The 27,330-nt window shown below is 36.5% G+C and overlaps 1 protein-coding gene across 2 annotated transcripts in view; it reads left to right on the top strand.

The window, feature by feature from the left end:
• The window catches only part of DGKH (diacylglycerol kinase eta), a 160,527-nt gene that overhangs the window by 97,867 nt on the left and 35,330 nt on the right, over nucleotides 1-27,330 (top strand). For both annotated transcript variants that reach the window (XM_059832771.1, XM_059832844.1), the window contains 11 exons: nucleotides 4,595-4,699; nucleotides 5,027-5,159; nucleotides 12,318-12,424; nucleotides 13,530-13,655; nucleotides 14,848-14,950; nucleotides 17,090-17,252; nucleotides 19,679-19,787; nucleotides 20,092-20,231; nucleotides 21,811-21,895; nucleotides 25,102-25,187; nucleotides 26,626-26,725. In XM_059832771.1, coding sequence (XP_059688754.1) covers nucleotides 4,595-4,699; nucleotides 5,027-5,159; nucleotides 12,318-12,424; nucleotides 13,530-13,655; nucleotides 14,848-14,950; nucleotides 17,090-17,252; nucleotides 19,679-19,787; nucleotides 20,092-20,231; nucleotides 21,811-21,895; nucleotides 25,102-25,187; nucleotides 26,626-26,725 — 1,257 coding nt within the window. The remainder of the gene's footprint in view (nucleotides 1-4,594; nucleotides 4,700-5,026; nucleotides 5,160-12,317; nucleotides 12,425-13,529; nucleotides 13,656-14,847; nucleotides 14,951-17,089; nucleotides 17,253-19,678; nucleotides 19,788-20,091; nucleotides 20,232-21,810; nucleotides 21,896-25,101; nucleotides 25,188-26,625; nucleotides 26,726-27,330) is intronic.

The raw sequence follows: 27,330 nt of genomic DNA, 5'->3' as shown, positions 1-27,330 counted from the left end.
AAATCAATTCAAGATCGGCCATACAAAGTGCTATTAGTGTAATGCCTGATAATAGTTTTGAGCAGCAGAAGGTGCCTTAATGCAAATATCATGTTGCAGGAAGCGGGGTGCTTTACAATAGCTGCTGTGTTGCTGCTGAGATGTAGACCATTATTTTCTTGATTAGCAAATGTAGTGTCTGCATTTTCCTTTGAATCGGTGAAGGAAACCAGAAATGTATCCACCAAGCTTTGGGAACTGTATTTTCTTATATATTGCTGATATGATAAAATATGTTAAAAAATAGGCAATAGGCTTTAATTGAACTCTCTATGATTTTATTTTACAGATCGTAAGTCTAAACCTATTGGGTTGAAGGCATATAGAATGTTATTGGTAAAGTTAGCCCCTTTGAAAGTGAAAGGTGCTTTCAAATTTACACTGAATTTAATGGCAATTTTATTTTCTTTCAAGATGTTAAGCTTGTTCCTAATAGGTGCTGTCTGAAAGAAAAGTTGCAGTAGTGGCCCAAAACTTGACTGTGTAATTTTCATTGAAGTAATATCCAGATGTGTATGTACACACATATGAGTACCTGTATATTTTTAGAAGCCAAATTCTCCTAGTGTCAACATGTGTGAAAATCCTAATTTATGGCAAGACCTATGTGGTGGCAGACAACAGTGTCCTCTTGTTCTCCCCTTCATTCCCCACTCAAAAAGCCCCCTATTTTTCTGAACAGAACAGGAACATTACCGCAGTAATGGGCCATTTTTCTTCTTAGCCAGACATTCTTTATTCCTTGTGATGTTTTAGGACTCGTGTTGTTTGCCTTCAGCTTTTAAGTCTGTATATGCTCACTCTTTCCCTATGCCTTCTGCGTTTAAAGTGTTTTTTATTCCCACTACCTCAATTTCATTACTTTCCAATATACTGCAGTATCTGGCTTTGATAATTCTTTCTTCCAAAATCAGCAATGACTTCTTCTTGGCTACTTGACAATGGTGAAAATTTTCAAAGTAACTTAATCTTCTAAATTAAATCTGCTTGATTTATTTATTTGTAAGGCCTTTTGTCTGTCTTCATCCTTCTTGATTTGTCTCCTGCTTTGTAAGCATGTGAACCATTAGCACCTGAGTTCCTCCAAGATTTAAGAGTTTTCTTATTCTTATGTTACCTCAGTGGTCTGTCTTCCAGTGGTTCCTGTGCCACTTCCTTTGTCATTGTATTATACAATTTCTTCTTGTCAGTTGAGAGTTTAGCATATTCAGAGTGATATATAAATAATAATATTTGGGGCAGCAAGTATTAATTTAAAAAAAAGGTAATATGTAACAGGAGAAAAGATACATGACTTAGAGTATGACTACATGCAATGAGATGAGATTACTAGTAAAATCCAAATGTACATGGCTGGAAAACAGTTTTAAGGACAATTAATTCCATTTTAATTTTGATTATGTCTGCATACAGGTTCAACTGTCTTTTAGTGAATGCACTCTAAACATCCCACTTATGTTAGTTAATCATAACTTTCTGTAAGCATCCGTAAGAAAGCATACCTTCTGTGTAAATGCAAATAAGAAGGTATAGGAAGTCATTCTCAGTTCTGGACAAGCGAGAACAGCTATACTGAGTTAGTGTAAAGCTCACAAAACCATACTGAATCAAGGTAGTATAATAGCAGTAACAGGTCCTCAAGAAAGGAGTATAAGCAGCAGAGCATGTACAGTGATTCTTCCTCTTGTGTAACTTCCCAACGTTCACTTGTTGGATTTTGAGGACTTGCTAAGTTGAAGGTTTTGGATATTGTGTTTTATAGTATATGATACATGTATTCATGATGAAATTGTCAAATACCTTTTTAGACATTCATACTTCTGGTCTTCTCAACATCCTTTGGGAATACTTTTCAAGTCTAAATAATGTATTACATTTAGGAAAAAACCACTTCTTGTTTGCTAATAATTTCCTTGGTTCCCTGAGTTCTTATGTTACGTGACATATCTAATAAATAATGAGAGTATGTCTTCTCCATGGTTTTATAGACTGAAATAGATGAGAACCTAAATGGACTGCTTAGTTTCTCTTTTTTTTTTAAGACAAATTCCAAGCATTTTCAATATTTTTTCATATAATGCATTTTATCTTTTTTCATGTTATCATATACCTTCTTGAAGTTTGTTCTTAAAAATATGTAAATCAAAAAGAATATATAGTTTAATCACCATGTTATAGATGCTGTATTTACAAATATGTATGTCTTCCAACTTTCCACTTTATTTTTATAGCACTAGTAATAATTGATCCTACATTTATGTGATCATCAGTATATAATTTAACTTTTAGACTGTTGTAGTGCTCTGAACTTCATTAAGTTTGTTATGCTCTGAATTTAATAAGAAGTTGGGATATAGGAATTTCTGGTATGTTTACATGCATTAGTTAGCAATGTTTGGTGACATGATTTGGTTGCCAATACATGGGTGCATTATACCTTTTGAGATGGCCCTTGGTGTCCCACCTGGCTTATTTATAGCTGCTGCTCCAGGTGCTATGGTCCTTTCTCATATTTACCTGCCCTGTGCTGATGCTTTGGATACCAAAGGGCATCTCCATTGGCACTAGACAACTATGTGTGAACAACTGAACTAAGGCTTTGATTTTGGGAGGGGAGAGTAGGGCTCTGTAAGTATTGTTTGAAAAGATCAAGATTGTCAGGAGTCTTCAGCAATAAATGAAGCTGTTGCTTAATGGCATTTCACAACATCTGGTTACAGGTTAGCATCAGTAATGAGCATGGGGGAAGGACAGACACAAAGTGCAGAGTTTTGGGTGGACTTGTCCTTACTTAATCCGTATTATAATGTCATGCTATATAACAGGAAATAATCTGGTGGGTGTATTTGCCCAAATAAGATTTCTGAGTCCACTGAAACCTCAAAATTCCAGCAGAATGCTGATGGTTGTTGGAGCCAGGGTTATATTATGATTTAATAGCTTTTCTGGGCTTCATTTGATGACCTGGCCTAGAAAAACATTTTGAAGTAATAAAGCGTCTGTTTGGCTCCAAACTAATGAGAGAAGCATTACTCTTTGTATTAACTGTTCTTTAGGAAGAGCCGTGGAGAGCTACTAATAAACCTTATTAAAAAGGTTAAGCAAGATTGAAGGAAATAGAAAACAGAGAAACTATTCCATTCCATGCAAAGTGAGTACCTCAGGAAAAAAAAGGAGGGGGGGAAAAAAAAAAGCAAGCCCACAGGGTTTTTGCCTCCCCTCCATGTGACTTGCAGCTTGCTGCACTTCAGTTACATTGCCTCTGAGATATGTTAAAGTGCAGCTCAGTTTAATGAAGAAGTGGATAGGACAAATCAAGGCTACAGACTATTTACGGCAGAGATTGGGTAAGTAAATGCAGCTGTAGAGAAGTGTTTACTAATATTGTGCAAATGTTACAATATCTAGCCTGTAGCTTTTAAAACAATACTCAGAGCTATCATTTTTGGTGGTCCTTTCTTTGTTTTACTTAAGTAATTTGCTAGTGTGGTTGGTACATACTATGCAATAGACTTAAGCATAACACTGATAAAGGATTTAATTTTATTTTTCAGACTTTCTACAACAAAACAAATAAGATCCCTTCAATTTCATATACTTATTTTGTTTTAAATTCTTTGCTATGTAAGTAACTGCTTCATCTATTTTAGTGCAGTGCTCAAAATAATTTCAGTGGGAGTTAGCTGATAGTTTCTGGTGCCTTCCTGTTATTTTAATTATTTTTCTACTGGTGAGGGAGAGAGGAAAACAGCTTATACTCTGAACCTCCTAGATACAGCATTTTCAGATTTCTAGAATACAGCTCCAGACCACTGAAAACTCCCCAGCATCAACTTGTTCCAGGAATTCATTCAACCGTCCTAGTAGGATATGATTTCAGCTGTTTGCTTTTGTTCTCTGTGTCTTTTTATAAAGATTTGTATGTGGTCTTATACTGAGTTTTATAGTTTTTATAGAAAGTTCTGTTTTAAATTTTTGTATGTCTAAATTTGTGTAAATTTATTATCAATATACAAGACAGAGAAATATTATTAAAGCTTTTGTTGTTTAAGAATTCCAGGCTTTTGATTTTGATATGATTTTGTCTCTAGCAATTGGAACGGACCTTGCAGTTGCTTTAATGCTGTTATGAAATAGGATTGCAATCTTAGTCAATTAGTAATTTCCAGAACGGTTGTTTTAGCAGTTTCACTGCCTGCCATTACAGTATTTAAATCTCAGTGCGTAGACAAACAGCTGAGAAGGAGGAATGATCAGTATAGATTGAAAAGACCTATACTGAAGCCTGATATCAATCTTGGGAACTGAAAAAGAAAAAGCAAACTCCTTTGTTGTTGGTAGTGTATTAAAGAAAATATTTTTAAGCGTTAAATATCTTGTGATCTAGGGCGTGTCTTCCTTTTGCATCATCATGCAGGAAAGAGTACGTTAAATGGTTGGACTTGATGATCTTACAGGTGTTTTCCAACCTTAATGATTCTGTGATTCTGTGAAATATTATAGTCTATGATGATTTTTTCTATCTGGATTAATCAGAATGCGTTATCTTTTTCAGATAATCACTCCATTTAGGAGGCTAATACTGTGCGCTGAGAACAGAAAAGAAATGGAGGACTGGATAAGCTCTCTGAAGTCCGTTCAGTCCAGAGAACACTATGAGGTAAGTTGACATCCCTCCTCGTGCAACCTGTTCTAGCTCAACAGATCAAGCTACAGGACACAGAACTGGAGTGTTCACCCTCCTTAGTGTGAAAAGTGTGTCTAATGTCAAAGCAAAGCTTCATGTTAAGACCTTTACTAGCGAAATGAGAGCTTATTATCATAGTTTTGTTGAGAAGTTTGGAGGGAGAGCAGGCTAAGTACCCTTTGGAAAATACTTTTGGTGAACATTGCATTGTCATCTCCTGTAATATGGAACCGTAGGTAATTTCAGTCACCGTAGCTGTGTTCTGTACTTGCAAATTTGTCTTAACTTCTCCTTTACTAGACCGCACAGTTTAATGTGGAACATTTCTCAGGGATGCATAACTGGTACGCCTGCTCCCATGCCCGACCTACCTTCTGTAACGTGTGTAGAGAGAGCCTCTCTGGAGTCACGTCTCACGGCCTGTCTTGTGAAGGTAAAATAAACGCTTTCTTCCCCCATTTTATAATGCTGCATATGTAGACAGATGGCTGAAAGTTTAAGACGAGTAATGATTCTGAAAATAATGAGTACGAAAAAAGCCTGAAGGGAGAAATCTATTCACTAGAGTGGCTTTCTTTTGGGCAGAGGGTCTGCTAATGATCTGGCTTACCTTCTTCATGCCCAGGTGCCTTTTTCTAACTCATCTCAATACAATGGTTCTGTCCGCTGCAGCGACCAGTTTGGAATATGCTGGGTGGATGGTTTGCAAGAAAAGATAGGATTTATTTGACTTGCCCCTCAAAAATGTGAAACAAAATAGTCTTACTGGTTTGCAGAATCAGCATTCCTCACGAAAAAAAATCATAATGGTAGTTTCTGCCCAAAATCTATAAAAACTCTTAACATTTTGTTCAGCACTAAGACCTCTTCCCCTCCAATTCTTGTTTGCTCTGTTACCGCTGCCTGATCCTGCAGTACAGGCAGGACAGATGAGGACAGATTTACTGCTTTAAAAATTCTCTCATGCAGTGAGGGGGTAGAGGTGTAGATGCCTTTGCGTTTTGATGGTTCAACAGACGAAATCCAGCACAAAGAAAAAGGAGGTGTGGCTAAGACTTCAGCATTAATTTTATCTGGAGAAATGATACTTTGCAAACAAGTATTTATAATAAACGTGAAACAGCTTATTTAATTTCTGCTGCAAGTTCTGTGAAAAAGTGGTAACAAGTCTGCTTGTGTTAGAATCCAGCAGAAAATAAAGCATCTGTGTGACCTTATGATATATACGAAATGTAGAGATATTTAATTACCAAAATAGCTAACTGTCCAGAAAAGAGTTACAGTTACACCATTCAAAACTTGATTTTTTGGATGCATGTTACCCAACTGCAAATGCATTTCTGTTATTGATGCTGTTATAATACTTGAGGTCTGAGCATAATAATGTGTATTAAGGAAACCTTACAAAGGAAACATTAACCCACTGTCCTGAATTGTCCATGCTTTTAATGTACCTAATGGTACAGTTGCCAAGGAACGGGACGAACCCGTTTCATAGAAATTAGAAGTAGCATAGTTACTTTCAGCTTCTCAGATGTATGTTTTCCACTGCGTATAAGTCATTTGGACAGTTTTAAGGCAATTATGGTATTTTCAGTGTCTGATATTGCCAGATGGAAGTATCATGTGCTTAACTAAAATGCAGTTGTATTGCCTCTGTGTACAAATACAGTTATATTTGCTCAGGTGAAGGAAAGGAAAGACTTCTTTCCTTTCATAAAGAATTTATCCTTTTATAAGTTAATATTATAGCTATTTTAAAAGGCTGTTTAGCAAGAATTATTATTGTAAGATTATCAGTGTTAATGGTTGTAGTTCATAGTTTTCTGGTTTTTCAGTGTCTTATTTTGCTTCTAAGTATGGTTTTAATTTCCAAGGTGTTGGTGTTAACTTTACATTAAGGAAGTTTCTTAATTTGCAGATTTGCACTTTGTCACCTTTCTGCATAACTTATTACAGACTAATGCTACATTTATCCACATTTCTGATGCCAGTTGATCTTTCAGCAGTTTTTACGAATGGGTCCTGAAGGTAGTTTGGATTTGCTTTCAGTGGTCCACAGTTTTATAAACGTGTATGACCTGGATTCGTTTATATGTAGGTACTATGTTATCCTTTTATCTATTAATGTTTACCTCCTCTTACTTCTTAGCTACTTCTTTATATCTATTTTCTTCAATTTTTTTCCAAGTATTTTTTAAAATAAAAGGAGAACTTTAATTATGCATCTAATCTAATTCATTTGACAGCTGACTCTTATACTGGAATACTCATACTTTGTCTCCTGTTCTGTATACCTGTAAAAACCTGTGTTAACCTTCATCTAAGAAGTGTATTTTGGTTTGATACTACTTCTTTCTCTAAAATTCTTATGTGAATGAGTTCATATTTACTTGCTTCTGCCATGTGCACTTCTAATGCATTTCACCATCTATTTTTTTGACTTACCTTCTGTTAGCAATATACACTATTTGAGGAGACGAAGTAGGAAGTATGGAGTCTTAAGATTCCCAAGACATGTTCTGTGCTACTTTTTCTCATTACATCTTTAAAAAAACTGTTTAAATATTCATGCCTGGCATCTGAAACCTCCAGCACCGCTTTACTCTGGGAATCCATTTATATCTATACTAAACTCAATTATTTGTGTGGTCATTGATCCCAGGCTACTCTATTATGTTTCCTATTGAGAAGCATATTCTCAATGCTCATGCAGAGGCTTCTTCTCAAGAGATATTGGAGCTCTTCCTCCTCTCAGTGGTTTGGGTTACTGGCATACCAAGTTATCTTGAAAGTAGCTTAGAGTCTTTTTACTCTTTGTGGTCTGATTCTTGACTGTTAACCGTAGGTAAAAATAAATCCCATTGCTGATATTTTGCAGCTTACGATACTTTAGAAGATCAGTCCTGTAATATTTTATTCTCTTAGACCTGCTGGTCTCCAGCAGCGCTACACAACTGTTTTTTTCAGCCTGACCACACAACAAGCCTCCTTTCTTTTGGAGATAAGATGGGTGCCTTCTTTTTTCAGGGCACCTTCCCTACCAGTAGCCTTCGGCAAAGATTGACCAAATTAATTGCAGGCCACCCTGAAGATGCTCCTGTAAGTTTTGTGGAAGCCAGTGTTGGAAAAGAGGGTATGTTAATACCTTCTCTAGGGAAAAGACTGTAGTGTCAACTTGGGTCTTTTTAGAAGTCAAGGAATTGATATGTTTATCAAACTGAAGATGTAAATTCATACCAAACCAGGCTTCATTCTTTCTACTGCTCAAAAAACAACTGGCTTTTTGAAAATTCAGTCATACACTCCTTTGAGATACAATGCTATTCCTCCCACTAGTTCCTTCTTTTGTGTCTTCTCAAAAGATAATCTTTTCAAATGTTGTCTGTGTGTTGTGTTCCTCTAGCTAGCTCTAAAGGACTGATCTCCGCAACATTCATCCACAGTCTTTACTAGGACAGATAAACTATAATTTTTTTGCCTTGCTTTGGAGATTACTCCAGACTAGCTGAATCAAGTAAGGCTTTTATTCTTTACGCTCCTTAAATGTTTCTCTTACTCAGAGTTTATCTTGCTGTATGCTCAGGAGTCGAAGCCTAAGAAGCTGTCAGGTAAACACCAGGATACATGGAATGTTTAGGCAAAGAAACCTAAAGAACCATAGATCATTATCTACAGAAACTCTTTCAAAGCTCTCTAGCCTCAATTACTCTGTATTAATACCATGTTTCTATCCAAGTCATTGCCAGTGGAACGCTGCCTTTATGATTATTCTCAAAGTTGTATTTCTTCATGTGGTTATTTCATTGTCATGACTGAATCTTGATTGTTGAATATCAAATACACCTAATAAGCTGGAGATTGCAGTTTAAATATGATGGTTTCTCCTGTGATGAATTACACAAACAAACAATATTGAAAGAACACTTTAGGATCGTGAAGTCAAGCAATAAGAAAATATTGGGATTAAATTGCCTTTGCAAAATTTTTTTGTGCACTTTGTGGACTTGGGTTTTGCCCACAAAACCCTCTTCTTCTTACCCACTGGACAGGGTATTGTACGTGCACTACTTGTGTAGTCATTGTCTCCAGGTTTTTTGCCACATTTTCTGCACAGGCTGGAGAGTGAATAGTGAATGAAGCAGTCAGGAAGAGAAGGGATGTTCATGGTTAAAGAATTAAGGAGTAATAGAAAACTGTGTTCTGTGACTTCGTATCACACTGTGCCCCTCTGTAATCCTGGGGAAATCACTTAAATAAGATTTTTGATCAAATCAGTAGTTGTGTGTTGTTTATAATCTGGAACCTGTATGACCGAAATACTGAGTTTTCTATAACTGCAAAAATCAGTTGAAGCTGTTCTGAAGTCACTGATACATTGAAGATACACAGCATTGAAACAAAAGGTATTAATTGTAGTAGTACTGAGTGTAATAATAGTAATAGTAATAGTAATAATAAAATAATAATAATAATAATTTTAAAAGGCCAGGAAGAAATGAATATTGGTGTCTAAAAAGCCGTATTTCATTAGCTTTTGGTAAATAAGGCAAATACCTGTTGAAAATTACTATGAACCAGAGTATGGCACAGCTGCATACTTATCAAGAACCACCCATTGCATGCAGTGAATGAGAGTCCTATTCTCAAAAAGTGTATGACCATATAACTGAATACTTTACACCTGCATATAGAAGCTATATTGCAAAGCTATATTGCAAAGTTAAGTTGCATGAGTAACAACTTAGTAGTACTTGACTTTGCAATATGAGTATTCTTTTAGCACTCTGTTTGTAATACTAAATTAACTTACAGAGTTACTTATTTGAGTGAAAATAGTAAAAACTACCAAGAAACTGCTGAATGTTATCCTTTATAACATAGACATAAGCTTCAAACTGGAGTGAAGTTAGGTTGCTGTTTTCATGGGAGTCACTCCGTTTTCACTGTGGCTTGTCCATCCATCATGTGACAGTATTCTAGGAAACAAATCAGCAGGTTTCTTGGAATATCTGAAGACAAATCCTTCCATCTTGACGACTTAAACTATAGATACGAGCTCAGGGATCTTCAGATCAGTTTCTAAACTTTGGCTTTGGCCTTTGAAGTTGGAAAAGAATAGTCTGAGACAGTTCTTCTTTGAAGAACACAGAAGAGAAAACTCATCATAAAATAGGTGGTAGAATGATAAATTTGGGGAAAAAAAGAATGAGCATCCTGCCAATGTAGTTGAATTAACTGATTGGTTGTTAGAATGAAAGGCCTTTGAGACAGAAGTGTTCTGTAACAAAGGTGTATATTTTCAGTGCAAGAGATCCTATGATAATGTTCAGTAATGTTGACTTTTCTTCATTATAGATAATAATAGCTCTAGTTTAGTCACTGTGTCTGACAGCAGGTGTTGGTACCACTGTGACAACTGTTTGCTAATTAAGTGGTTCTCTTGGTTGGCTTTCTGAAAGACCTGCTTCATATTCCAGCTAGAAACATTTACACAGGAAATTAAAATTTAAAATAATATTCTACGAATATTCTAGATTTGGTTTGGCTAAATTTTTCCTTTTCTTAACTTTTAATTTTCATTGGCAAAGTAATGGCAATTGATGTCTAGCAGTATGTCTGCATGTTTCCAAAAGATTTCAGATTCCAGATTGATTCATGAATGGGATGCATTGTCATCTGAGGCAAAAGAAATTAGGGGGTAGTGGTAACTAAGGTTGAGATTTGATTTAAAATTTTCCTTTCTATACCCGTCTCTTCTGTACTGCTATGTATTTTGTTCGAAAGTTACCTAAGTGTCTTAAGGTCATTGTTTTTAGTAATGTGTAATGCTCAGAGTAACATGAATTGTTTGATGATATTGGGGCTGGAGGGGGGTGACCTACAGAAAGTCTGATCTGAGTTATATACTGTATATACTGTTATATACTGTACTCACAAAGCAAACATTAACTATCACTTGCCATCCACGGTGTGGCTTGCTGCAGCTCTTCAGATCCTGGGTTTGAATTTGTCTTTGCCTTGTTGAGAGAGCAGAGGTTGAATACAGGGTCCTGAGATCTAGTTGAATCGTAGCTCAATAGGATTTGAAAATTCCCTTACTTTGTTATGCCTTCATAATTTGGAATTTCCTATTGCCCCTCGTCCCTGATTTGTTGTATTTTGATCGGTGTGGCAAAGACAAATGCATATCATTTGTGAGTAGGAAGCTGAATTCAGTGGCATATCTTCTCCAAAATATTCAAGTGGCAAAACTTTTCAGGGCCTATCACTTGAAAATGCGGAATTTATTTCTGTGCCTCTGTGAGAGTTGACTTCTTTAGACGCTTGGAACCAGCTTAGCTTGGCAAGCACACAATATGATGCTGAGCTGTTTTGAATAATTTGAGGAATATGGGATATTTGCACACTTTGGGTCTACGAATGTTGCTTTTTGAAATGACATGGGGAGTTACTGTAAAAGCAACAAAACTCTTTTTTCTGTTTCCTTCCCTTTGTTTGAACTAAGCACATACTTTCACGCATCTCCCAGAACAGTGAGGATTGTTCTCAAACTCAGATGTTGTTTACTTAGTCTCAATTCACTTTTTAAATTGATCTGGCAATGGATCAGTGGAATTAAAATGAGAAATTTATGATTCACAAGACCTTTTGTACCATGGCTTAATGTTTTTTAATGGTGGACAAGCGATGGGCCAAAGCTTTTGATAGTTTCCTGTCAAATATTTGTTTGAAAAGAGACTACTACTTCTGGTCTGCTGGCTAGTTCTCATAAAGCTTTAATGGTCTTTGCCAAAATAATTTATATAATGCACTCTAAATAGAATGATGTCATGCACTTCCAGTAACAGAAATACCCATAGTTGGGTGCGTCAGTCTGTTTGGTCTAATATGATATCATTAACTAGTCATATTAATTGAGTCAAACAAAATACAAATAGTTATTAGATTTTCAAAATGTCTGCCTGTACTACACACTTGTGATGAGTATTCCAATTAGTAGATTTTTAATAAATAATCCAGTAAGAAGTCAGGCTCTTTCTCATTTAATGTAACCTCTTGGAAAATGTTGTAACCACCAGTATCCTGAATAAATATATCACCACCTAACCCTTCATTTTCTCAGCTTCTGGGAAAACAGGCATAGTATGGTGCCCAAAAGGGATCCTTTAAGCAAAGAAACAGAGCTGCTGAAGCAAAATACTTCTGAGAAACACTCCCCCATCACCTCTTGCAAATTTAAACCAGGTAGCTTGACTTGTGTCACTGGAGGAATGGAAAAGGCAAAAACACAGTTAAAGATGTATTTGTACCTTAGCACCTTGCATTGCACCTGACAAAATGGGGACCAGTGTGGATTTGAGGACATGCTTAACATGGGCTACAGCTAAGCAGTTAAACCCAGTTTAGAGAGTTAAAGCTGGAGTCATTATGAAGTGAATTTTCTTTTAGTTGGGTTGTGTCATGTGTGCAAGGCTAAGTGACATGTACTTGGCTGTTTTATGGAATATCTGTGTTTAATATTTTTAAAGATATGTATCACTGAAATACAGCAAATAATGTAGTATACATGTTTATGTGTGCCTTCCAGTGTGTAAGTTTAAAGCACATAAAAGATGTGCTGTCCGAGCAACAAATAACTGCAAATGGACTACATTAGCCTCAATTGGAAAAGACATCATTGAAGATGAAGATGGTGTAAGTACTATTCCTATTTGCAGTATTTTCCAAATTGGTTTCTTCTTTGGCGGGGGGGGGGGGAAGCTAAGCATAGAAATATTCCCATGTGACCCATTGAAGTTAATGGTAGGGGGCTACATTCCTGAACACTTTTCAAAGATTAACGTGGTATTTAGAACAAAAAATATATTCCTATCTCACAAGACAAGTTTAGTATCTGTGGGAATTAGATTGCAGCTGTGTTACAAGATTTTAAAGGCCACATGCAGAGAAACTTTGAAGCAGGAGAATTGCTCCCAGAAGCTCCTACTGCTCTTAAGCAAAGGTGGTATTTTGTACTGTTACCGTGCTGTTTTGGCAATTTAAACTCCTTACCGATAGCTGTTCCCCAGGAGGCCTCTTTGGAATTCTTTACTGATGAAAGCAGGAATTTTAAAATTAGCAGGAGAAATAACAAAAGCTTTTTGGAGGTTTATTGTGATAGATGGATTAATTTTACAAACACAACTACGTAGGTGCCACTGGTGTGAAATTTTTTCCTAGAAGGTTAGTACTAAGTTGCACACCTATCAGTGTCCTGAGTTGGCCATGGTATTAATGGGACAAAGAGTGCACTGAGTAAAGCTTTGCACTGCATTTAGGGACTGCTTTATAGAGCTGTGACTTACCAGCCATGGTGAGAAGGTACATAAAGCCACAGAGGTATTCTGCTGTTCTGCCTGTTCTTCTGAATTTTAGTTATTTTAATTGGTTCGTGCTATGTAGTCAACATTAAGTGAATGGGTGCTTAATGTGTTACTTATTTGTGTTGCAGTGTCTCTAGATTTAACTGTTCCATTCTTTTGGGGTTAGTTGCTGCCATAGTGCCATGAATGGTTGAATGAGAAGTGTTTCCCTTCTTCATCTGTCACGTTTTCTGCCTAGCATGTGAAACACCACCATAGTCCACATTCACAGCTGTTGCCTTGTGTGCATCAGTGTCACTTATCCTGGCCAGCCATACCTGCTTGTTTGATGGAAGGGTAGAGCTGTGGGGAGTAGTTTAAACCCACCTATATTTGAGAGACAAAAGCCTCTAATTTACGTTTCTGAGTATTTAACTTTTATGACTACTACTTCACAGATAGCTATGCCTCACCAGTGGTTAGAGGGTAATCTGCCCGTCAGTGCCAAATGCGCAGTCTGCGACAAGACTTGTGGCAGTGTTTTACGCCTGCAAGATTGGAAGTGCCTTTGGTGTAAAGCTATGGTAGGTGTGAACCACGTCCAAGCGTCTAGGATTTTGCGAGCGTTGTTGCTTACCATTATTTTTATTTTGTCACTTCATAACTGTGCTTTTGGATTAAGTAGGAGCAGGCAGCTTGTGCAAACAGAGGTCTCTCTAATGTTCATAATTTCTCATGACTGTCCTACTTGCTTCAGTTAATTTTTAATATGTCCACAAATGCAGCTTTTTTTTTAATAGGTTTTGTCATCCAGTGTGTTTTCTCTGCCTTCTTCTAATTGATAACTGAAGGTTCAGATGCCTGTTCCCTATGCCTGATAATCACGTTACTTTCTTCTCTCTTTTATTGTAGATATTGCTGTAATAATTATTAGTAATATTAGTGTTTATTAATATTTATTAATATTAATGTGGTAGTATTTTTATTACTGCAAAATCTTGAAGTTCTCTTCTTCAGGACACTCTGTAGGTTGCTGATTGAACTTCTATAACATGCTTTTGCTGTTTCCCCAGAATATAGCTTTCTCTTAATTTTTTTAGCTTGTCTAAAAAGACAGGTTTCATATGCTAGGGTACAGAAGTGGAAAGTCAGCAGTTTATTTATTGTTGAAGCTTTCGGCATATAGATGTCCGAGGCTCTGTGTGTAGGAAGTGGGAAATGATTGACATCTCCAGAGAGGATTTGAAATTTAGGTGAAATGCAGCACCCTCTGCATGTGCCTGTTTTTCCAATAACTATGGAAGAAACCTCTACAATGCATAGTTTATGGGACCTACCTTTGGTGGGTTGGTCTAGCTTGGTAGTTGGGCTAGCTTTAGCGCAGATACGTCTTCCAGAACAGCCAGGTGAACCAGATATGTACAGAACTATTGCTTTGCATGTGCACGGTGTGCCTGCTGCCCCCAGCACAGATGCTGGCTGCTGGGAACTTGGTCCTCCCTCTCTCGTGGATGGAGGTAAGTGATTCCCTTGAAAGGACGATTCATACCTGCTATACGGGTAGCTGAAGATGAAGTACTCCAAACTTAGGTGTTGTGGAATGAGTAACAAGCCTTTGTGGTTGAACAGTCATATGGTTTTTTTCCAGTCTCGCTCCTCTTGCCTGTACACCTAAATGTTATATATTAGTCCATTTTTGTTACATAGATACTGTATCAGTTATACTTTCACCCTGAAATTCCATTGTAGGGAAATAATTTTTTGTTTCTTTTGTAGGTTCACACTGCCTGTAAAGAGCTGTATCCTCGTAAATGTCCACTTGGCCAATGTAAGGTATCGATCATACCTCCGACAGCACTAAACAGTATAGACTCTGATGGTACGTAGTATTGTAGTGTGTTCAGTGTTAGCTCTGGACTTGCTGTGCCTAGTGAGATCTGTATAACTAAACAAGGCTAAAGTCATTCTGCTGAGTCTTCAAATTTAGAGAAAAGTATAATTTTCCATGCAGCTTTTTAGAGGATTATTTAACCGATATGATTTAAAAAATGTTTTTGAAAGTTCCCTCACTAGAAATTTTCTCCCGTTTTATTTCTGACCCTTGGAAACTTTTGAAGTGAATGACCAGAGTCCTCAGATGAAGTGGGCTGATGCCTGCCTGGCAAGCATCACTCATTCTGTGAGTTCTCAAATTTTGGATAACTTTGCTTTATCCAGAGGGAAGCTAGCTGAACGGCTCAGATCCAGCAACTACTTTACCGGGCTAAAGGGAGGAATTGCTTCCATAGCTTCTTGAAATTTCTTTTAAATATAAGCAGTGTAGGAATCCTGCAACACACAGATAAAAACCCAGCAAAATGTTCAAAACTCAGAGGTGCTTTTTGGTGGCTCAGGATAGAGACGCGTGAGCAGTGGGAGACTGCACTTAAAGGCAGGGAGTAGATTTAGTAAAGAGTATAATAAAATCTAACTCCTTTAATTTTATAGCTTGTGTTGATGGCAAATGTAGACCAACAACTTTAATGCAATTTAATTAATTTTATTGTATGAAGTTAGTAAAAGTGATTGTTTATGATGTATATATTAACTCTATTTACTTGCTATAGAATCATAGAATCGTTTGGTTGGAAAAGACCTTTAAGGTCATCAAGTCCAACTGTAAACCTGACACTGCCAAGTCCATCACTAAACCTTGTCCCTAAGCACCACATCTACATGTCTTTTAAATACCTCCAGGGATGGTGACTCAACTACTTCCCTGGGCAGCCTGTTCCAATGCTTGACAACCCTTTCAGTGAAGAAATTGCTCTTAATATCCAATCTAAACCTCCCCTGGCGCAACTTGAGGCCATTTCCTCTTGTCCTATCGTTTGTTACTTGGGAAAAGGGACCAGCATCCACCTTGCTACAACCTCCTTTCAGGTAGTTGTAGAGAGTGATAAGGTTTCCCCTGAGCCTCCTCTTCTCCAGACTGAACAACCCCCGCTCTCTCAACCGCTCCTCGTAAGGCTTGTGCTCCAGACCCCTCAGCAGGTTTGTCACCCTTCTCAAACACCTATGTGGTGTCTTAGACCAGAGTGTCATGCTGCTATTTATTATTCATCCTAGGAATTATTTATTATTCCATATGTGAAATTATTTTTCTTGGTATTTAAATAAATGAATCAAACCTTATTTTAAATTATACATTATGATAATGTGGCATTAAATTAGCATCCTTTAATGCTATTTTTTATTTGTAGCTTTAGTAATTTTTTTAGGCAACTGAAAACAACACAGTTATTTTACTGTTGCCTGAAAAAAATGTCAAAACCTATACCTGCGATGTCTGATTTTGAAGTGTGGCTGAGAAACCACTACTTCCATGGACTGATCATGTTAGTGACAACAGTGTCCATCAGTACTACTTGCTGAGGGCCTTAGAGAAAGTTTGCTGTAATCAGTTAAGACCTGTGTTAACTTTAATAAGCTTTGAATCACAGCTGAAGGTCAGTGATTCTATTATAATTAATAGTATAACATTAGTCTGAGAAAAAAGTCCTCATGCAAAGTCTCAGCTGGGAGCAACTGAGTACAGTAACTTTTAAAACCTGAGTATTCTTAGAAAGCTTATACAGATGTGGATGATCCAGTTCAACCCAGTAAGGTTAAAGAAAAATCAGATTAAAAACCAGACACTTCTAGCTGAAATACATATTTAATTATGTGATAATCTGGAAAGACGAGATTTGAAAAAGTTAATAACCTTTTTCACTGTGGAAAAACAATAAAGCTATTGTCTTCAGGATTTTACTAAATCTAGGCACTGAAAATACCGGAAATAAAAAAATGAACTGGTAAATCTTGAGCAATTATGTTTTCCTTGCAGGGCTAATATTCAGTTTAGCATTTACATTATGCATGATAAAATGTACTACTTTTGTCCTTCATCCCTTTCTTCCTCTTTCCCATGATTTCTTTTTGTGTTGTTCATATTAGAAAGCCTTATTTATTTCATTCTTTCTAACTATGTTCACAGGTTTCTGGAAAGCCACATGCCCGCCATCCTGTGCCAGTCCTCTTTTAGTTTTTGTTAACTCAAAGAGTGGAGACAATCAGGGAGTAAAGTTTCTTCGTCGATTCAAACAGTCATTAAATCCAGCTCAGGTGTTCGATTTAATGAATGGAGGACCTCACTTAGGGTAATGATCTTGGAAATCTTGAGCAATCCTTTCCACAAGGGAATTTAGAGCAAAGTATAGTGTTGTGTTGTCACCTCATTGCTATAATTCTATCACCAATATATACTGTGACTTCCTAATTAAAATCTAAGAGGCAACAGAATCTCAGGATGAATTCCGGTGGGTGAAGGGATTGTAGGATAATATTTTCTTTTTAGAAGAACTCACTGGAAAATTCAAACCCCAAACCTATCAGCCCAAGTGTTTTGTGGCTTTTTGGCTACCTTTGAGTTCTGTTAATTGGTAAGGTTCAAAACCATTACAAATGTTTAGGTGCTTTCCTGAATAAGGGCCTTTATGCACAGTTGCCTGGGTGCTTTTCTTCCATTTCATACACGTAATTCAGATATTCCTGCGACTTTGTTGTGAATAGCTATGATATAAAACTATGGTCTAAATGTACTCTGAATCTTTTTGAATTTTGAAAAAAATGTCAGGGGAGGAGTCTGCAGTGTATGATGGACAAGTACACTAAAACTTTTGTCATCTGGAAACTACAATCAAAATATGGTTTAGGCAACATATGCAAATGGTCAAGAAAATGAGCATCTCACAAAATTCAGAGTAAGAACACAGTTAAAACCATCAGGCATTCTACAAAATCTAAGGGTTGATTGTTGGAGAGATAGGGATGAAATTCGCATAGCAGTGGCCACATTCATAAAGATTAAATTCATGCACATTTTTCTGTTGCATAACTTAATTCCACTCAGATGTAGCATTGTGGTTAAATGGCCTATTAATATCAGTTACAGCAACTAGAAACATTGATTTTTGTACTCTTAAAGATGCAGAATTATGCTTGCATGATAAAAATGTAGACGAAACAAATGCACAGAAATTCGGTTCAAACAGTGGGCAAATAATACAAATATAATGGAATACAGATGTGGATTTGTATAGTTAGTACTGTGTTATGGACATGTTATATTAACTCTTTCTTTAAGTTGTAATATTCTTTTCATTATAACCCTGATTTAAATCTGAATTTCAGCTAACATTTTGTACATGTAATTATAATGAGGGATAAAAGTAAAGAAGGTTCATCTCAATTGGAGAGGCAATTTTTGAGAGAGGGCAGTCTGAAAAAATACGTCTGTTTGCAAGTTTTCTTGCTTCATCTAGTTGTACCTACCAGCAGCATGGTTCAGGAGGCTCACTCTGGTTTTGCACAGTAATCATAGGTCAGGTTGGTTGTTTTTAAATATTTTTCCCGGTTTCCAGAGAGGGGTCCTTAGCAGTTATTCTATCAGGTCGCACTGACGTCTTCTTTTTTCTAGTTGATCTAAAAAGCACAGTTGCATTCTTTGAGATAGGGTATTTCTAGGGGTTTTTCTCTCTTTTCTCAGGGTAGCAGAAGTTGTTCTGGTATCAACATTTTTATCCTTAAATATCTGCATCTTTTGTTCTGAATAGGTATCTGCCTATCACATACAAGTGACATTATTTATAATATATATAAAAGTGACATTATTTTATTTAGAAAAAACATAAATACTTCAAAAATTTGTGATCTTAATATGTTGCTTTTTTAGAAATAGTTCTGAGATTATACATATTCTGGAAAATAACATGCATTAAAAATAAACATATTTATTTTTATTATTTTAAGAGTTTCTACTTTCCAGTTAATTTTTTTTTGAAGTTAAAATCCCTGTTGTTTTTACCTCTTGCCTGTTTCTTCACATCTCATTCCCCTTTCCTCTGTGTCTCACCTTTCTGCTTGTTCTGTCTCTCTTGTCCTCCTTTTCTGTACTGCCCAAGTGTCGTATCCTGTAGGTGTTCAAAGTCAGAGAATAGGAGGAAGAGCTGTAGGAAGCTAAAGCAGGATACGGCTTTAAGGATTTAATATGAAATACTAGTATTATTTGTCTTATATTATTGTGATCACCTTATGTGTAATAATTGCCTCCAACTGTCCTTGCATTTCGTTAGTCACAGGTTGGCAAAAGCCCACCTGTACTGTGGAGCACATCCTGTTGTGTCTTAACCTCCTCTCGTGAAAAATCACCCATGGTGCCTTGTCCTTCTGGCTGAATTGGGAAGCATAGGGCAGCTGCAATTTCATAGCTTAGAAATATTTTTTAATATTAATAAAATTAATAAAATAATATTAATAAAATCCTGAAAACAATATCAAGGGAATTTTTTTTAAGTAAAACTTGGCATGTTATTTATCAGAAATGTCAGTATAAGTGGAATACAGCAACAGATGGGCTGGAGATAGGTTTATCAAGTAATTGGTTGTATCCACATACCCCAGAACAATAAAAGAATCATCATAAAGGTGCCATGCACCACATTTTCATGTAATGGTTGATAATGAATATAACTGCTCTTTCGCTAATGGACATAACTGGCCCTAACAGGCTGCGTTTTCTCTGCAGTTTGCGGTTATTTCAGAAGTTTGACAACTTCAGGATTCTTGTGTGTGGCGGCGATGGAAGCGTGGGTTGGGTCTTGTCAGAAATTGATAAGCTCAGCTTGCACAAACAGGCAAGTGTGTATGCTTACTTTCCTTGACTATACTTACTGGATTATTTTTGTCCCCTTACTTTTCCTTGACTTGGTTCTTTGTCATATATGTGGATATGGGCCAAACTCAATAGTTACTCTTAAATGAAAATTTTCACTGGCGTAAACAGGACGAGTTGTATCGAGATTACACAATTTTATTTACAAGCTTTAGACATCAGCTGTATAATTAACATTTGTTGCTTGAAATAACAAGCATTTGTCATAGTTGGTACATTTTCTTTCTAGTTTTCAATAGTAGATTTGCTCCTGTGTTGTGTTTCAGTGTCAGCTAGGAGTGTTACCGCTTGGTACTGGAAATGACCTTGCTCGTGTCCTTGGTTGGGGAGGATCCTGTGATGACGATACACAACTTCCTCAGATTTTGGAGAAACTAGAACGAGCCAGCACAAAAATGTTAGACAGGTAAACCTAAATGTGCATATACATGATTTACCATGAGATTCAAATTGTGTGTGTTTGGGTTTCTGATGGCCTAAGTCTGTCAGTGGCTTTGGTTTTTAGCGTGCAGATCGTAATCGTGAAGGAATCCGAGATAGTAACGGGGACAGCTCTTCAACGTCCTTTTTAAACTGAAGAGTCAGAGGGGAGAGCAGATGATGAATCTAGGAAGTATGTTGTTCAAAGATGAATAAAGGAGACAGTTTATTGCATAACTGATGAAGCTGCATAACTGCTTCTTATAAGAAGTTGTAAGCATTAAGAAATTGTATAGATTGAAAACAATTTAGGGCAGTTTTACAGACTCCATGCACACTTAAATACCATTAAAAGTGGCATCTTTATTTAGGAAACACCTGAGCTCTCTGTCCTTGGATGTGGGGAGAAGTCTCATCGTGTGCTTTCACTCTTCATATAATTTCCTGAGGCATAAGCTGTGGACAAGATGCTGGGCTAAGTGGATATTTGGCTTGATCCACTACCAATATTTTTGTTGGAGGCATTTTCTTAGTCAAAACCAAGAGATCTTCCCACTCCTTGTTTTGTGTGGTTTCCATCCATAAAGCAAGGAGCAATCCCAGTTTAAAAAAAGTCAGAGAAAATGGTGGACATGTCATTCCAATGAAGGTGTTACACTCTGTTTTCAAGAGGAGTATTTCTTTGTTCCTTTCTCTCATGGGTGTTTCTGTTCTTGGTCTAGTTACAAACACTTGAACGTAATCAGAGGATTTTATTTTAGGGGTTTTTTTATGAAATAGAGAAACAAGTCCTTTTTTATTTTAAGCTCTTCTGCAGACTACTTAATCATTTTACAGCAAAGTATATAGAGAAATGCTTGTTACTGATCCTTAGAAATAATTGTTGGCCTGGGCATTCTGAAAGATTCGTAGATTAAATCATGTTTGTCTTTCTCTGTACTAAAAAGAGCTCATTGTCTTTTTTTTGCTCTAATTTCTGTAGACTTGGTCCCAAGGCCATCTGCAGTGATTACTTGTTCTTTTCAGCAGGCTTTGAAGGATGTTGCTATTAGTAGTTTCATACTATCTATGCTGTAGAGGACTGTCCTTTACCAGAGGAAAAGATACATATATGTCAATGAAGATACCTCACCATTTGCTTTGTTCTCATGCCTCCCTCGCCTAGTTGAGATGAAAAGCTAATCTTACCTTGGAGCTTTTTCTCTAGGAACAAATATATTTTCCTTTGACTTCTGCAATTAGTTTGTACTAATTCTTTTATAACGTGAATGTTTTGCTAGAAAGTCTTTGTTGCTGGCGTTGAATGTCCCATAATTTGCTCATAAAGAAGGCTCATCATCAAATCACTAAGAAAAAATCTGAGCAATAAAACCAATTATTATCTTTAGTCTCAATTATTTCACCCATATTCAGTTAGCATACAATTAAAAATTAAGATGCTGTGTTTGTTGGTTGTTTTTTTTTTTCCACAATTGGCGCGACACTGTATTTTCTTTTTATTATTGTGTTGGAGAAAAGATAAAACTAATAATCTGGAAACTTAAAAGCTGTTATGTTTCTTTTAGGTGGAGTATAATGTCATATGAACTGAAATTACCAGCAAAGCCTTCTATTCTTCCAGTGACTGCAGAAGAGTCAGAGGAATGCCAGGTGAACTTTTACTTTTGTTTTGTTGCTTCATATACTTAACTTTGAGCTTCTGGGATGACAATATTTATAATTGAAGCACTTGCATGAAAAATAGAAACATGTTTTGTCATCTGCAAACTGGACTGAGTTAACGTCTGTTCATGGTGTGTATCTCAAATAATTAGGGTTTCCAGTTCTGTATTTTTTTCCAAAAATGAATGAGCAGTCAGGAAAATGTCTTCCTCAAAAATATATTTTAACATATATATATACACACCTTATATATTAGTTTATGTATTTTATATATAAGAACATAATATAATATTGTATTCTTATAGAGTATAATATTACATTTTTATAATTATTTTATATAAGAATGTACTTATTTTATATATAATTATACAGCATTATGTTATTATATAACAATACTATGTATATTATAATAAAGTATATAAATAGATGAAAATATATATTTTTATATATATATATAAAAGCAAAATGTTTGCTATGTTGAGTTTGGAATAAGCATTGAAAAAACCCCAATATTTCGAAGGCAAGGGTTGTATTCTGAAAGAAAGAAAGAGAAAGAAAGAAAGAAGCAAACTTTTTGCAGCTTGTAAAAGTGAGTTAGATCAGGTGATACCACCCAAGTTTCTCTTTGTTTGTTCGGAGAGCTCAAAATCATAAGTGACCCCAAAGAAAAGCTTAGTTTGTCTTTCAGACTAAATTTGTGCTTGTACTATCTGATGAGGTTTTGAATTTGAAGGAGAGGGAAATGCTTTAATCAAATCAATTGGCATGAAAACTCTGACTAAAAATGAGAAAATAATATATTCCTAAGAAAGGTAATGCATATCAACTTCAGCTCAAAAGTACTTGAGAAGCAATAATTAATCAGCAGGTTCTTGAATAATTTAATAATTCAGACTTTTAATTGGCAAGGAGGTTATAACCTTTGACAGCTTGCTAGATATAGAGATGTAAAAAGGCTTGGGCTCCACTGGCTGGAGTTTTAGTGGGGTTGCTTTGCACACAGCTGTTTCCCGTGTCAGCAATGCAGACCAAGGCTTTGTCTTCTGTAATATTCTGAGACAGTTCAAATTTTCAAGTGTCTCTTCATGTTATAAAGGAAAAAAATACACATTTTGTTCTAGTTAGTTCTGGCTTTGAAACTGTGTTTAGCCCCTCCTGAAAATGGAAGGAACTGGTCGTATAAAACCTCTCTTTCGGAAAATCACTTCTGTAGGCTATAGTTCCCTGCCATTACTCTGAGCTGGAGAAAGCCATTTTCCTTTGAGTACCCTGTTGAATCTCTATTGCAATGCTTTTTTCATAGTTTATTGAGTGATGATATTTCAGAAAAAGAATGATTAACCTTAGAGTAGGTAATGTATTAAAGCGCAGTTCAAAAAGTAAATAAACTTATTTCACTTCATTTGGTTCCGGAAGTCTTATACTGGTGTTTGAACAACAGTAGTTCGTTCTTACAGATCAGAAGGTTACATAATGTTTTTTCCCTTGAAATGAAAACTGATTTACTGTCAGAGTTCTACAACTAAGGCTGGGTTTTAGGAAGAGAAAAGAGTGGTATATCTACCTGCTCCATATCAAGGGCAAAACCACACTAAGAGATTTTAAGAGATTCTTAAAAGAAGCCATCAGAAAATTCCAGAACTGCATTTCTTTTTAGCTTTAGATTTGGAATTTGGTTAGAATTTTCTTTTAAAATTGAGTCTGGATCCATGGCTGTTTTAAGACAGGATATAGCACGTGAAGATGTCAATCTGACCCATTCCAAATCTTTGCCTGAGTATTTCAGGATTTATAATTCTTCTGTGCAAGAAAAGACAGATAGTGCACACATTCATTCTCCCAAACATTCTCATAAAGAATCATAGAATCACTAAGGTTGGAAAAGACTTGTAAGATCATCAAGTCCAACCATCACCCAACACCACCACGCCCACTAAACCATGTCCCGCAATGCCACGTCCACACGTTCCTTGAACACTCCCAGTGAGGGTGACTCCACCACCTCCCTGGGCAGCCTGTTCCAGTGTTTCACCACTCTCTCAGCAAAGAAATTTTTCATAAACACTAAGCCTTAAATGGTTTGCTCCTTAAGGATTGGTTTTGATAACATGTCGTGGTTTAAACCCAGCTGACAACTAAGCACCACACAGCCGCTCGCTCACTGCCCCCCTGCCCCAGCGGGATGGGGGGGAGAATAGGAAAAGTAAAAGCAAGAAAGCTCATGGATTGAGATAAGAACAGTTTAATAAGTGAAATGAAATAAAATAAAATAACACTAATAATGATAATAATAATAAAAATTGTAATGAAAACAACAACAAACAAGAAAGGCAAGTGATGCAAATGAAAACAATTGCTCACCACCCTCTGACCAATGCCCAGCCCGAGCAGCGGTCCCCCGGCCAGCTTTCCCCCTAGTTTATATACTGAGCATGACATCATACGGTATGGAATATCCCTTTGGTCAGTTGGGGTCAGCTGTCCCGGCTGTGTCCCCTCCCAACTTCTTGTGCACCCCCAGCCTGCTCGCTGGTGGGGCGGTGTGAGAAGCAGAAAAGGCCTTGACTCTGTGTAAGCACTGCTCAGCAGTAACTAAAACATCCCTGTGTATCCACACTTTTCAGCACAAATCCAAAACACAGCCCCATACTAGCTACTATGAAGAAAATTAACTCTAGCCCAGCCAAAACCAGCACATAACATTATATCAGTTCAGCCTTTGTGAGGAGGGGTACTTGGGGAGTAAGATCCCATCTGACAGTAAAAAGAAAATTCATGATTATAACTGTAAACTTTTGATTTATTCTTAGCTGAGCAGCTTAGTTTGAGGGCAACTTTGCTTGTTTTAGAAATAAAAGATATTAGATTATAATAATTTAGGTTGTTATAAATCTAAAAAGAAGGTAGATTTTTTTTTTTCTGCCTCATGGACTATTTTTAGCCTAGAAATAACTTACTGTTTTCTCTACAGGAGGAAAAGAGCTGTGGATCAAGTTCTTAGATGCATTGTTACTTTGAATATTAAAAATCTGGTACATAAAATACAGTATGCAGGTAGAATCTGCATTGCCAGCTGCATGTTCTTGTCTTAGATCTGAAATGGAAATCCTGCTATTTTTGGAGGTGTTTTAACTAACTAGTAGGTGTTAAAATGCTGAAACGTGTGGAAATTGAAGTCTTTTCTCTGTTTTCAGATATCTGCTTATGAGGACTCAGTTGCTGCTCATCTTGCAAAAATTCTCAATTCTGATCAGCACTCAGTTGTCATATCATCTGCCAAGTGAGTTAATCCTTTTCATGTACAATGATGTGTGGGGTAAATCGCCTGTGTAACATCATCACCATAATAACCTTCTGTGTGAACCTGATTTCCTTATGGCTGGCCTGGCTTGCTTGGCTTAATATATCTTAATTTATATTTTTTAGAGTGGAAGTTTTTTCTACAAAATTTTCTTATGGTATAATTATGATGGATAGCTTAATTCTAAATATATCACCACTCAAAAAAAAATCACATAATATTAATGTAAAGTGATTTTTAAATCACTCCAAATCAGTGTGCAGCCTATATATGAAGCTTACTGTTACTAATGCAAATATGTGATCTACTTCACGTTACATTTTTTTGTTTTGTTTTATGCATATCCATGTCATTAAGAGGATAAAAAACTTCACCAATGTGAAGGCGAACTTCAGGCTAGGTAGCTTTGTCATAGCTCTGTCTACATCAATTCAATAAATAGTGGTCTCAGACAACAGGGTTTTTTTCCCCAAACTGAAACTCTTAAAAATGAAAAATAATTGCTTGGCAAATCATGGACATCATCTGTTGATACCTTCTATGTGAAAAAAAATCTTATATTTTGCAATATGCAAAAGACCAGTCACAGTCCTCAAAAATACATCCGAATGTCATTACATCTTCTTTTTTTTCCTGCTAAAAGTGAGTTAATAAAATTTCATTTTTAAAGTATACATAGCACATGTTGAAAATTAACTCCAAATTTTAAATTGGGTCTGTATAGTGTTAAATCTATTTAGTTTCTGTCAAATAAATTTCAACCAAATGAACAGTGCTAAGCAATTATCCACACCTCGTTAGTAAGTTTGCAGTCTGTCTGCACTGTAGGTAATAAGAACCAAGTCTTTCTCTGATTTACACAATGAAAATTCATTGCAGCCACCGTAGCTTGCATAGATACGCCTCAGGGTCAGCTGTGGTTCAAAAGTGTGAGCAGTGCAATGGAACACGTGTGGCCATATGCTTTCATCTGAGAAGTGCTCCATTAAAGTCAGTAGGTTTTCTGCATGGTTTCTAGGCTCCATCTTCGCATGGGAGTTTGCAAGATGGTGTTTGAAGTTAACAAAGTGAATGCAAGTTTGCTAACAGCTCTGGTATGGAAGGTGTACAAGCGAGGGAATGAATAAAATTAGTCATGTTTATTTCAGTTCTTAGAAATAAGAGACTTAGATACAATGTGTGCAAAGGCTTAAACAAAAAGGCAGGAAGAGTTTTTGTTTTAAAGATTATCACTGGAATTTGGCAAGCCATGGAAAAGAGTATCATCTGCTTTGCAAGTATGGTCACAGAGTTCAGTTTCCAACAAGAATGGTGTATAGCAGTATGCACACAAACCAATTGCCATAAGAATTTAATATTCAAACATATCTATTTCATTTAATTTGATTTTTCTCCCCTCTCCTATTTTTATCTGAAGAATATTATGTGAAACTGTAAAGGACTTTGTTGCCAAAATAGGGAAGACTTATGAAAAACCGATGGAAAATGCAGAGGAAGCTGATGCCATGGCCATTAAAGTAAGACAATTACTATTTTCTGGTTGAAAGTTGTGTTTTCGTGTTATAGCTCATGGGTGTTTCATTTTTAAACCTCTCCAGGATGCCCAGCTTGGCTTGCATTTCAACCAGTGACTTTAAAATTCTTCTCTTCATAGGGCATAGAACCGTTATTTCCAAACTATCTTTAAACTGTAAGAGGTCTATAAACTCTGTTTACACTTTTTTCCTTCAGAAAGGATAAAGTACATGGTAATGTCCATAGTGATAAATCGAAATCACAGAATCACAGACTCACTAAGGTTGGAAAAGACCTGTAAGATCATCAAGTCCAACCATCAACCAAAAAAAACCACCACCATGCCCATTAAGCCATGTCCCACAATGCCATGTCCACACGTTCCTTGAATACCTCCAGTGATGGTTACTCCACCACCTCCCTGGGCAGTTTATTCCAGTGTGTCAGCACTCTCTCAGTAAAGAAATTTTTCCTAATATCCAGTCTGAACCTCCCCTGGTGCAACTTGAGGCCATTTCCTCTTGTCCTGTCGCTAGTCACCTGGGAGAAGAGACCAACACCCACCTCTCTGCAACCCCCTTTCAGGTAATTGTAGAGAGCGATGAGG

The sequence above is a fragment of the Gavia stellata genome, chromosome 1 (assembly GCF_030936135.1).
Source record: "Gavia stellata isolate bGavSte3 chromosome 1, bGavSte3.hap2, whole genome shotgun sequence".
Taxonomy (NCBI): domain Eukaryota; kingdom Metazoa; phylum Chordata; class Aves; order Gaviiformes; family Gaviidae; genus Gavia; species Gavia stellata.
The sequence above is the reverse complement of the archived record's forward strand: the minus strand, read 5'-3'. Positions and strand labels throughout refer to the sequence as shown.